At 40.7% G+C, this 12374-nt stretch overlaps 1 protein-coding gene across 1 annotated transcript in view; it reads left to right on the top strand.

The window, feature by feature from the left end:
• Nucleotides 1–12374, top strand: part of LOC309390106 (cadherin-like protein 26) — a gene marked incomplete at both ends in the record, with an annotated part of 68947 nt that overhangs the window by 28128 nt on the left and 28445 nt on the right. Inside the window, 7 exons of the mRNA XM_081949186.1 lie at nucleotides 162–383; nucleotides 1627–1860; nucleotides 4362–4486; nucleotides 6087–6182; nucleotides 6286–6342; nucleotides 6654–6728; nucleotides 8951–9147. Coding sequence (XP_081805312.1) covers nucleotides 162–383; nucleotides 1627–1860; nucleotides 4362–4486; nucleotides 6087–6182; nucleotides 6286–6342; nucleotides 6654–6728; nucleotides 8951–9147 — 1006 coding nt within the window. The remainder of the gene's footprint in view (nucleotides 1–161; nucleotides 384–1626; nucleotides 1861–4361; nucleotides 4487–6086; nucleotides 6183–6285; nucleotides 6343–6653; nucleotides 6729–8950; nucleotides 9148–12374) is intronic.

The following is a 12374-nucleotide window of genomic DNA, read 5'->3' on the forward strand; positions in this document are numbered from 1 at the left end:
ACTTGATGGCAACTTGCAGATGCTTCTAGAACTTTGGGGAGCAGCATGCAAGCCACATCTAAACTACATGGTCTTCCCTTAGTTTGAAGGCTCCTTCCTGCTTCCATAAATGGTTTCCATAAATGGTTTCTTAAAATTAAAATACTTTTTTTCTTTTCCAGGCACTCCACCATTAACTGGCACTGGTACCATCCAACTTTACATCAGTCCTTCAAAACTGATTAGAGTACAAAATTTGACGATATGCAAGGAAGAAGGACTGGGTCCTTTCCATATAACATCTGAAGTTGAAGAGTACAATTCATATGCAAGATTTTTAACAGTCCAATTGGAAGATGCTTGGGGGCGCGCTGAAAATCTCTGGAGACTGGGAAAGAGCTTTGGTAAGTGACTGCTAATTGGGAATTGGGAATGTCCTTTGATTTCACCTCTAGAGAAGATTTCTCCTAGGAATGGAGAATAATAATTGAGGATTGTCAGCCATTCAAAGCAGGCCAGGATCTTTCCTGACTACTCAAAATATGATGAAGAAATGCCCACCACAAACTTGTGATCTTGTGAAACCACAGAACATTACAGCAGCCATCTGTGTTCTTGCACATGGAATTGAAATTTTACAAGAAGTTGATATTTGCTGCAGTGGTGGGTTTGAAATTTTTTTACTACTGGTTTGGTGGGCATGGCTAGGTGGGGGGTCATGTGACTGAGTGGGTGTGGGCACCTTGACGTCACTTAGTCACACACCCCACCAAGCCACGCCCACAGGTAAAAGGTAGGATTATTTTTTGAAATTTCTACCTATATACCCACTCTCCCATTTCCCCTTCTTTAGCAGGCCCGCCCCACCCCACCTGCCACCCCCAAATTGTGCCCCACTGCGAGGCGCACATCTTATCAGAGTCTGGCAGCTCCGTTGTGTCTCTCAGGTGCGAGTATCTCTCAGCTATTGTGTGCCGGGAAAAACCTTGCACAATAAAGAAAACTTCTCGCGCGTGTGAAGCAATTAACAACTTCTCACATATTTGGGAAGCTTTTCTTTACTGTGGAAGGTTTTTCCCTGCACACAATGGCTGAGAGGTACTCGCACCTTGCACAGTAAAGGAAAACTTCCCAAGAGTGTGAGAAGTTGTTAATTGCCTTGCACTCATGAAAAGTAGTAGGTGTCCCATCACTGGAAGCTTTTAAGAAGAGACTGGACAGCCATTTGTCTAAAATGAAACAGGGTCTCCTGCTTGAGTAGGGGGTTGGACTAGAAGACCTCCAAGGTCTCTTCCAATCTGTTATTCTGGATCTGAATCTGCAATGTTTTAATTTGTATAGATGTTTTCATGGGAGTATGCTTTACTGCAGTGGTCACTTTTGGTCACCAGAGACCTGTTCCATGTTAGAATTCATTTCTTCAGAAGTATTCAAGGCAGGTTGGACAGCTAATCCAACTTGTAGGATTTTTCTCTGGATCTTTTATTAAAAAACCCAACCAGCTCTGAACATTTAAAGTATTCTCACTCCTGTGGGTAGCACTTGAAAGACATCAATCTGCTAGTCTTTATTACAATATTAGCACAATAATCTTAGCAAGGATCGTTGGAGAATGATGGATTTTTGTTTCTTTCCTCTGTTTTGTAGGTAACTCGGTCGAACTTTTTATGCTGAAACAACTCTCTTCTGGCAATTACTCGGTGCCTCTCCGCATACAAGACTTACAAGGGGTTTTTAGGCAACAGACTCTGAATGTCCACGTATGCTCTTGTGCAGATGGGATCAAATGTGAGAGCCCAGACCCCATCAGAGCGGAGCCCATCACTGCATCATGGGGACCAATAATTGGCATAATTGTGGCTATATTTCTGTTACTGATATGTGAGTAATGTGGTTATATATTGCTTAGTAGAAAACCCTGTGCAATTTTGTGATTGTTGTGTGTAATGCACCTAAGGTGTAAAGGTACTCTAACTTTAAGTCCTGCCTTTAAATGCCAGCGTTCTAAATACCATGCATGAAATCAATCAGAATCAAAGGCAGAATCATCCTTAAAGTTCCAATTTAATCATACCGGCATGTTAGCACGTCTATAGAATTCCAACTCTGATTTTCTTCCTGGAATTCCACCAGGTTGAAAGTTCATGATCTTATCCCCACACCCACAATCCATCACATGGTCCAATCATCATCTTCCACGCTGGCATCTACACCCCTCTGCCAAAAGATGACCTTGAGCTTCTAGAAAAGAATGACAACAATACATTCCACAAATCTACTCCTTTCTATTCCCCCCTCTCAATTACTACACTAATGAAACACATAGGAAATTATAAGAAAGTGTGGCAGGCCAAAGATCCTAAAAAGAACATAACTACAGGCCTGACATTAACTTTCCTGAAAGAACTGACTGATGCTATGTCTTCTGGGGGTCAACACTGGAGCAGCCCCCCCCCCTCCCAGGGTGCTCCAAGTTCTCCCTTGTTCATCTTAGCCAGTACCTTCGTTTTATGATACTTTGATTATGGAATAACTCTCTGAAGTAAGTGCATTTTACCTAGAAGTGAACATTTGGAAATCTATTAATGATACAGTTAAACCCATGGCTGCTTCAAGTACAAAATAAGTACCAATTTTTATGAATGCAGGATTATTGCGATTGAATTAATACCTTGAAGTGTCATGCTAATCACTCTCTTTAGAGCCCACCAAGCTATAACAACTAACTAGGACTACTTGATCTGGTCAACAAAAGTCCAGATGGTCACTAGATGGAAGTGAAGACAGTCTTTGGCACATGTTTGTGATCATCCAATGGTTATTTTGATTTATATAGTTTACATTAATTCACTGTAAGCTAAACAACCCTCAAAGCTTCCATTTGTATTTTGGTTCCATTTGTATTTTCCATTTTTATTTTGTTACCTTCCTACCTATGTAACAGCATTCTGTGCGCATTCGGCGTTTAGTCATGCTGGCCACATGACTACGGAGACGTCTTTGGACAGTGTTGTCTCTTCAGCTTTGAAACAGAGATGAGCACTGCGCCCTAGAGTTGGGAATGACTAGCACGTACAGTATGTGCGAGGGGAACCTTTATCTTTATTGGCTGATTATAGATCTTAAGCCAAGTAAATATTATATGTGATCTGTGTGCTTACACCATACCATGCTAAAGCAACTACTGTCTCTTTCCTGGATGCAACCACTGACAAGGGCCGTCAACTTAAACATACTGTGAAATGGTTTGGTCCACCATTCTTCCATGGTTCCAAGGACTAGCAATCAAAAGGCAGCTATTCTGCCTTCCCTGCCCTCCATTCCCATATGTATATTTATGGTAAGAATAAAAATGGGAAGAAAAGGAAGGAAAACAAAGGAATCATCCCAAGAAAATCAGGATAGCGGAAACTACCCTGTTAGGCAAAGATTGATCTAAAACATGGACAGCTAATAAGAAAAAAAATGCTTGAGAAAGATGTTGTAGAAAGTTGGTGCCCTAGAACTACACCGTCTACAGTCTGACCTAAGCATAGTACACAAAATTATCTACTACAACATCTTACCTGTCAATGACTACTTCAGCTTCAACCACAATAATACATGAGCAAACAATAGATGCAAACTCAATGTAAACCACTCCAAACTCGATTGCAGAAAATACGACTTCAGCAACAGAGTGGTCAATGCCTGGAATGCTCTACCTGACTCTGTTGTTACATCCCCAAACCCCCATAATTTTAACCTAAGACTGTCTACTGTCGACCTCACCCCTTTCCTAGTCTGTAAGGGATGTGCATAAGCGCACCAGCGTGCATACCATCCCTGTCCTACTGTCTCCACTTACTCGTATCCATTTACTGTGTTCATATTTATGTTTATACAATACAATACCAGAGTTGGAAGGGACCTTGGAGGTCTTCTAGTCCAACCCCCTGCCTAGGCAGGAAACCCTATACCGTTTCAGACAAATGGCTATCCAACATCTTCTTAAAGACTTCCAGTGTTGGGGCATTCACAACTTCTGGAGGCAATTTCTGTTCCACTGATTAATTGTTCTAACTGTCAGGAACTTTCTCCTCAGTTCTAAGTTGCTTCTCTCCTTGATTAGTTTCCACCCATTGCTTCTTGTTCTGTCCACAGGTGCCTTGGAGAATAATTTGACTCCCTCTTTTTTGTGGCAACCCCTGAGATATTGGAACACTGCTATCATGTCTCCCCTAGTCCTTCTTTTCATTAAACTAGACCTACCTAGTTCCTGCAACCGTTCTTCATATGTTTTAGTCTCCAGTCCTCTAATCATACCTGTTATCTTTTATATGTTTGACAAACCAAATAAATGAAATGCAACAATCTTTATTTTCCCCTTTTCTTTTATGTAGTGTCTCTCGCTATTCTGTTATTGTATTCCTGCATCATTAAAGTGAAGAAAAAGCCTACATACATTCCACCTGAAGTAGGCAACCAATCCCTGATTAACTACACGGACGAGAGTGAACCTGTTTTGGTGAGAAATAATATCATTGGCTACTTTCTGCGATATTTCTGGGACAGGTCCTAGATTTCTAGCCTAAGACTGTGTGCATGGTACTCTAAAGGAGTTTCATTGAGTTTATTAAGATTTATGCCAAAGCCAAGACCTATAGGAAAGAAACAGAAAGTTAACTTTAGCCACATCATATAAGGAAAACTTATACAAGATGTTGTATAAGTGGCACATCCCACCCACTAGATTAGCTAAAATTAATAAAAACTTATCACCACAATGTTGGAAATGTAATGTTGCACTAGGAACCTTTTACCATATGTGGTGGGAGTGCCCGAAAGCTAGGGCCTTTTGGCACCAGATACGAAAATATTTGGAAGAGATGCTAAATCAAAGGATGGAGTTGAGGCCAGAACTATTTTTATTAGGGATCACAAGAGAAAAATATGGTAAAAGTGGACTATATTTAACGCTGCATACTTTAACGGTGGCAAGACTGGTTTTTGCACAAAAAATGGAAAAATAACGAGACTCCCTCGGAACAAGAAATAATAAATAAGATACTGATATATGCAGAAATGGACAGACTGACTCTAGAGCTCAAAGACAAGGGTGAGATGGAATATCACGAAATCTGGGAAAAATGGTACCAATGGTTAGAAATAAGGGGGAAAGAAAACACAGACAAGTTAAGAATTGGAAAATATGGTACGTGTGATAGATAGGAGTTGGATATTTATTTGTATGGTTAGTAATTAGATATACGAAAGGATGAATGGACAAGTAATCTGACTGATTACACATATAAAATATAATTGTTGTAAGATCCAAAATTATATGGAAATGTTTATGCCAGAAATTTTGCACTAAGCACAGGTCTACCAGAATTGAAATTATTTCTTACAGTATAATTCTTTTAATTTTGCAATTGTATCTAAGGACGGTTTATCCTCATTCATTCATTCTCTCTGTCTCTCTCTGTCTCTCTGTCTCTCCCTGTCTCTTCCCACTTACGACTGCATGACTGTAACTTTGTTGCTTGTATCCTTATATTTATATTGATTTATATTGATATTGATTGTTTCCTGATTGCTTATTTATACCCTATGACTACCATTAAGTGTTATGCTTATGATTCTTGCCAAATGTATCTTGTCTTTTTATGTACCCTGAGAGCATATGCACCAAAGACAAATTCCTTGTGTGTCCAATCAAACTTGGCCAATAAAGAATTCTATTCTATTCTATTCTATTCCATTCCATTCCACTCCACTCCACTCCACTCCACTCCACTCCACTCCATTCTATTCTCTCTCTCTCTCTCTCCCCCTCTCCCTCTCTCTCTCTCTCTCTCTCTCTCTCTCTCTCACACACACACACACACACACACACACACACACTGGGGAGGGGGTTACCATTGCCTCCTGATTAGGGCTGACGGAAAGTCAGCTGGCTTTGTGTCTAAGGGGTGACTGGAACTCATGGTCTCCCAGTTTCTAGCCTGATGCCTTCACCACTGGACCAAACCTTCTCTCTTCCAATGATTCTAGATCACAAAATATCCAAGCATTAAACAGTGTCCCATAATTTAAGCCCTGTATTTCCTTTCTTTCCCCTAAAGGGTGACTCTGGTGGGACAGGGATGAAAGTTATGCAACCAACTCTGGATCCTCCTGTAGGTTCACCTTCAATCTACACCTTAAATCGTAATACAACCGTAAGTTGTAATCAGGTTAGATAACCATTTCAATTGGAAACTTACTTATGGATGCGGAGGCAAATAATAATATTAATAATAGTAATTTTTTTTGAGTCCTTAGATGTTTCAAAATCCAAGGGACAACACTATGGAAGGGGAACAGAGCCGGCTGTACTGGGTGAGTTGATTTTTGTTTTAAAAATGGCTAAGCCTAAACTACAGTTTGAGTATTGCTTTGTCTCAAGATGGTCCAGACTTGGGCAAACTGAAGTTGCCAAATTTGAGCAGGTTTTGGGGTCTCGGGTAGTGGGGGTGGGGTGTCAAGACATTGTTCCCTTCTGCATTACATAAATAAACCTCCTATGGTTTGTAATAATTTTGGATGCATTCATTGAGAATGTTAGCTAAATATATGTTTGAAGTGGAAAGACCTTCTGGATGGATTTTGAGGATGACTATGAACCTCTCTTCCCCCCTTCCTTTCTTTAGGTGAACTTTTGGCAAAAGTATAACAAGATAACACCTGATAACTTTTTGGAAACAGTGGCTGCTACCTTGAAACAAGTAAGCAACTGGAGGGCAAACTGAGGATTCCCGCGTCTAAATACTTGCATTGAGCCACAATTCATCCTACAGACTTGAAATCATTTCCTAATGATTTCCCCGACCTCCCCCCCCACAAATAAAATATGGGGAGCGATCTTTTTTCCCCAGGCTCTGAAAAAATGACAATTCCAGGGAGTGGTTAAATTAGCCAGAGACCTGGAATTCTGGCATGGATGCTTGTGTGTAAACTGTCAATGGAAGGAAGGAAGGAAGGAAGGAAGGAAGGAAGGAAGGAAGGAAGGAAGGAAGGAAGGAAGGAAGGAAGGAAAAGAAAAAGCAAGCAAGCAAGCAAGAGAATGAATGAATGAATAGCAATAGCACTTAGACTTATATACTGCTTCACAGTGCTTTACAGCCCTCTCTAAGTGGCTTACACAGTCAGCCTCTTGCCCCCAACAATCTGGGTCCACATTTTACCCACCTCGGAAGGATGGAAGGCTGAGTCAAACTTCAGCCTGGTGAGATTATTTCTGCCAAATTGCTGGCAGCCGGTGATAAGCAGAAGTAGCCTGCAGTACTATGCTCTAACCACTGTGCCATCATGGAATGAATGAATGAATCTTACGTTTCTGCGAGAAAAGTATGAGCTGTGCTGAATCACGAGGAATTGTGGGGCAGAAGTGTTTCTGCTGGGTGGCAGCTGTTTTTCTTGCCCTGCAGTCAGCAATCTCCGCTTCACTTCCTTCACCCCAATGCCCATCTGGTTCAGTTCCAAGTGGGGAGAAAGACACTGGAAAGATGGAAGCTGCTTGGAAAGATGGTGTAATGAAGCAGAACCATCAAGCACATGGTCCTGGTGCGGCTGGCCACATGGAGTGGAGAGTGAGGGTTATTTATACCCTCTCTTGGGCCTTGCCCTTGAGCTTCCTGTTCCTGGGCAAGAAATGTATTCTATTAGCTGTAGTCAGACTCCCATGGGGCCATGTGGGGTCATGTTTGTCTGAATCAAGTTTGGTTGAAGCTTGGAGAATGATGCAATGTCCCCAGGTGATTTTGTAATGCAGTGAGCTTTGCTGACAAATAATCCTATTATATCTTGGAGGGTCATGTCTTAATCCAATCACCCTAGTCTTTTGTTTTTGTAGATAGGTTGGTCCAGTTTTCTCAATGGGCACCAAATATCTCCTGGGGACAGGGAGCTGAAGCTCTGAGTTTCTGTCTCCCTTAAGGTTTTTTTAATTTCTCTTTTAATATTTTGTAAACTATTTCTTCCTTCTAGGAGGGGTGGGTGCTAACTTTCTACAATTCTATATCGAGAACCTCTTTAAAATGCCTCCTTGGACCTTAAATATTCCTAAATATAGTTGCAAGTAAGGAGTAAAAAGGGGACACGGTGGCTCAGTGGCTAAGATGCTGAGCTTCTCGATCAGAAAGGTCAGCAGTTCGGCGGTTCAAATCCCTAGCGCCGCATAACAGAGTGAGCTCCCATTACTTGTCCCAGCTTCTGCCAACCTAGCAGTTTGAAAGCATGTAAAAATGCAAGTAGAAAAATAGGGATCACCTTTGGTGGGAAGGTAACAGTGTTCCATGGCCTTCGGCATTTGGTCATGCCAGCCACATGACCACGGAGATGTCTTGGGACAGTGCTGGCTCTTTGGCTTTGAAACGCAGATGAGCACTGCCCCCTAGAGTCGGGAACAACTAGCACATAGGTGCGAGGGCAAGGGTGGGCTCCTGCCAGTTCTAACCTCTTCTATAGAAGAGGTTCCACAAATCTACAGTGCCGTTTAGAACCGGTTCCAGCTCCCTCCCCCCACCCGTCTGGACATCATCAAGATGAAGAGCGAGAGGAGGAATTCTGGGAGTTGAAGTCCACCAGTCTTAAAGCTGTCAAGTTTGAACTCCCCTGGGGTTTTTTTCCTAAAGGGATAGGGGTGCAAGGGTCTTGCAACTTGACAGCTTTAAGACTTGCGTGCTTCAAATGCCAGAGTTTCTGAGCCAACATTTTGGTTGTTAAGCAAAAGCATTGTTAAGTGAGTTTCACCACATTTTACAAGTTGGCCATGCCCACCCAGTCACATGGCTGGCAAGCCACTCCCACCCAGTCACATGGCTGGCAAGCCACTCCCATAAAGCAGGCCACACCTACAGAAGAGGTTCTAAAAATTTTTGAAACCCACCACTGTGCGAGGAGAACCTTCACCTTTAAGGAGTAAGACTGATTTTTTTTTCTTTCCTAGAAATGCAAACAAATGAACAACCTAGAGGACAACATGGTTTCTTACAGGCCTCATGTTTACGCAGAAGAAGGCACGCTGGAGAAAAGCAAATCTCTATTGTCCGTGGTTGTTCCAAGAGATGAGAAAAATAGCCTCCCTAACAACCTCCTGGATGGTGTGGGATTTATATTTGACCCTCTTAGGAAAATATACAGCAAGTGATGACTCCTCTTGCCATTGCACTCATCTCAGTTCATCTGGCAATGAGGGTTTTATATATATATATATATATATATATATATATATATATATATATATATATATATATATATATATATATATATATATATATATATATATATATATATATATATATATATATATATATATATATATATATATATATATATATATATATATATATATATATATATATATATATATATATATATATATATATATACATACATACATACATACATACATACATACATACATACATACATACATACATACATATATATATATATATATATATACACACATACATACATACATACATACATACATATATATATATATATAATATACTAAGAAATACGCTCTGAAAAGTATCCAGAGTGTTTCAGCGTTTCTCAGCACAAAAACACTCCCAGATTTTAAAAACGTAGATGGCAATTTTAGCAAAACATCCATTTTGGGATTTGATTTACGTTTGCAAAAGGCTGTTTGCTCAAAAAGTGGGATTCCACTTGTGCAAAATTTGCTAGGGACTGGAGGTTGGTAGACAGGTAACAGAGACAAGCAAGTGCCTATTAGTCATCCTTTGCGACGCCAGATTTCATATGTTCGGGTAGTTTGTTCAATAATAAATCTATTTTATGACATTAATGTAACGGCTCCTAGGGGATTTTCCTGTTGGTCTTTTGGAAACATTATTATCAAAGGTGGTAAAGACTAGCACTGTTGAAGATATTGAAAGAGAAGGCTGTTTGATCATAAGAATATTATGTTTTTAATCTTTGTTTTTATGAATGGATGTGAACTGCCTAGAATCAATATATGACATAGGCAGCTGTTTAATAGTATGGCATAGCATGGCATAGCACAGTGCTTCTCAAATAGTGGGGCGGGCCCCCCAGGGGGGGCGCGAGGCTCCATAAAGGGGGGCTCAGCTCAAATTATTTTATATATTTTTGTTTTGCAGGTTAAAGTTTTTTTTAATATTGTGTTCCTTTAAATCCTGTGCTCCTTTAAATCTTTTCTGCTACAGTTAATAAAGCTATTCTTTGTTGTAAATTGATCCACATTTCTTTGTTTTTTTATTCTCTTATACGTTAATAAGGATACAGTGTTATGCAGAGGTATACTTATAACAATTTTATAGACAAATGATACTATTTACAGTCGCGCAGGGGGCGCGAAATGTTTTCTTCTTCCTAGGGGGGGCATGACAGAAAATAATTGAGAAGCACTGGCATAGCATAACATAGCAAAGCACAATAAAGTAGAATAGAATAACAGAGTTGGAAGGGATCTTGGAGGTCTTATAGTCCAACCCCCTGCTTAGGCAGGAAATCCTACACCACTTCAGAAAAATGGGCATCCAACATCTTCTTTAAAACTTCCGGTGTTGGGGCATTCACAAGTTCTGGAGCCAAGCTGTTCCACTGATTAATTGTTCTAACTGTCAGGAAATTTCTCTTTAGTTCTAAGTTGCTTCTCTCCTTGATTAGTTTCCACCCATTGCTTCTTGTTCTACACTCAGGTGCTTGGAGAATAGCTTGACTCCCTCTTCTTTGTGGCAACCCCTGAGATATTGGAACACTGCTATCATGTCTCCCCTAGCCCTTCTTTTCATTAAACTAGACCTACCCAGTTCCTGCAACCGTTCTTCATATGCTTTAGTCTCCAGTCCCCTAATCATCTTTGTTGCTCTTCTCTGCACTCTTTCTTGAGTCTCAACATCTTTTTTACACCATGGTGACCAAAACTGAATGCAGTATTCCAAGTGTGGCCTTATAAAGTGGGATTAACACTTCACGTGATCTTGATTCTATCCCTCTGTTGATGCAGCCTAGAACTGTGTTGGCTTTTTTGGAAGCTGCTGCACACTTCTGGCTCATATTTAAATGGTTGTCCACTAGGACTCCAAGATCCCTTTCAGTTACTATTGTTGAGCGAGGTACCACCTATACTGTACCTGTACATTTGGTATTTCTTGCCTAAATGCAGAACTTTACTTTTTCCCCATTGAATTCCCTGACTTCTTACACTTCCCGTTTGGAAAGAGCCTGACAGATGATCTGTTTTCTTTCTTGTGATTTAATTCAGTGTGGTATGAACTTCCAATCTGGTCCAAGGTCCCTTCCAAATGCTAATATTTTGAACCAAGGCATGTAATATCGTCCTATCCACAAGAGGCCACTAGAGGTCTCGGAACTGCATTGCAGACTCATTGCATTTCTTTTTCTTTTTTAAAAAAAGTTGAGGCCGTATAATATTATTGTGTTTTTTCTACAGCACTGAGAAGAGTCAGAAGTTATTGCTTCTCCTTTTTTCCTCTTCATCCTACATATCCCTCTTCCCCCTCTTCCCATTATTTTCATTTTTGATTTGTATTTTATACTTTAATAAATTTAATGAAATGATATTAAAAAAAGGATTGGTTGTATCTGAAGTCTCTTCACAGTAGACCTAAGTTCAGTACGTTGCAATAATCCAAGCTGCAAATACCTAAGGCACGTGTCACCAATCTGACCTCACTAGGAATCGATGCTTTCTAAGCCTGAAGTTATTGTTAGAAAATTAAAATAACTGGAGACTCCACCTCTGTGCTCTGTTGGGAAGTGTGCTTACCTATCCAGATGCTAGAGAATATTCCAGAAAGCTGGAGGTAAAGGTGGGAACAATTTCAAAAGTTTTGGGTGCTTCATTACTGGTCCTAATTTTATGAGTCTATCCAGAAAGTCCTCTCTTTATTCCAATTATAACAACTTCAAGCTGAAAAGATTGAGGCATCTGAGTGTGCTGCAGTGACGTGCGGTGAGGTTTATGACTGGTGAGGCACTGACACAGTGCTGGGTTTCAAATATTTTTAGACTTGTGGACTTCAACTCCCAGAATTCCACAGCCAGGCATGCTCAGTTCCAATTTAAAGCGACAGCATTTGTTTTTCTCCTTTGCTCCTTCTTTCTTTTTCTTTTTCTTCTCCTTCCCCTCCTTCCTCCCTCTCTCTCACACACACACACACACACACACACACACACACACACACACACAAGTTGGATTGGACCATCTCTCCTACCCCTTCCCTCTCTCACTCACTCTCAAACAAACCCACACGCACACAAAAGTTGGATTGGATATCTTTTCCAGTGGCTTGAAAGCAGCTCCTCTGCCATCCCCCCCCCCCCATTCCCCTGCTGCCTTTCCCAAACACCTC

Source organism: Natrix helvetica, assembly GCF_964273705.1.
Source record: "Natrix helvetica genome assembly, chromosome: 3".
Lineage (NCBI taxonomy): Eukaryota > Metazoa > Chordata > Lepidosauria > Squamata > Natricidae > Natrix > Natrix helvetica.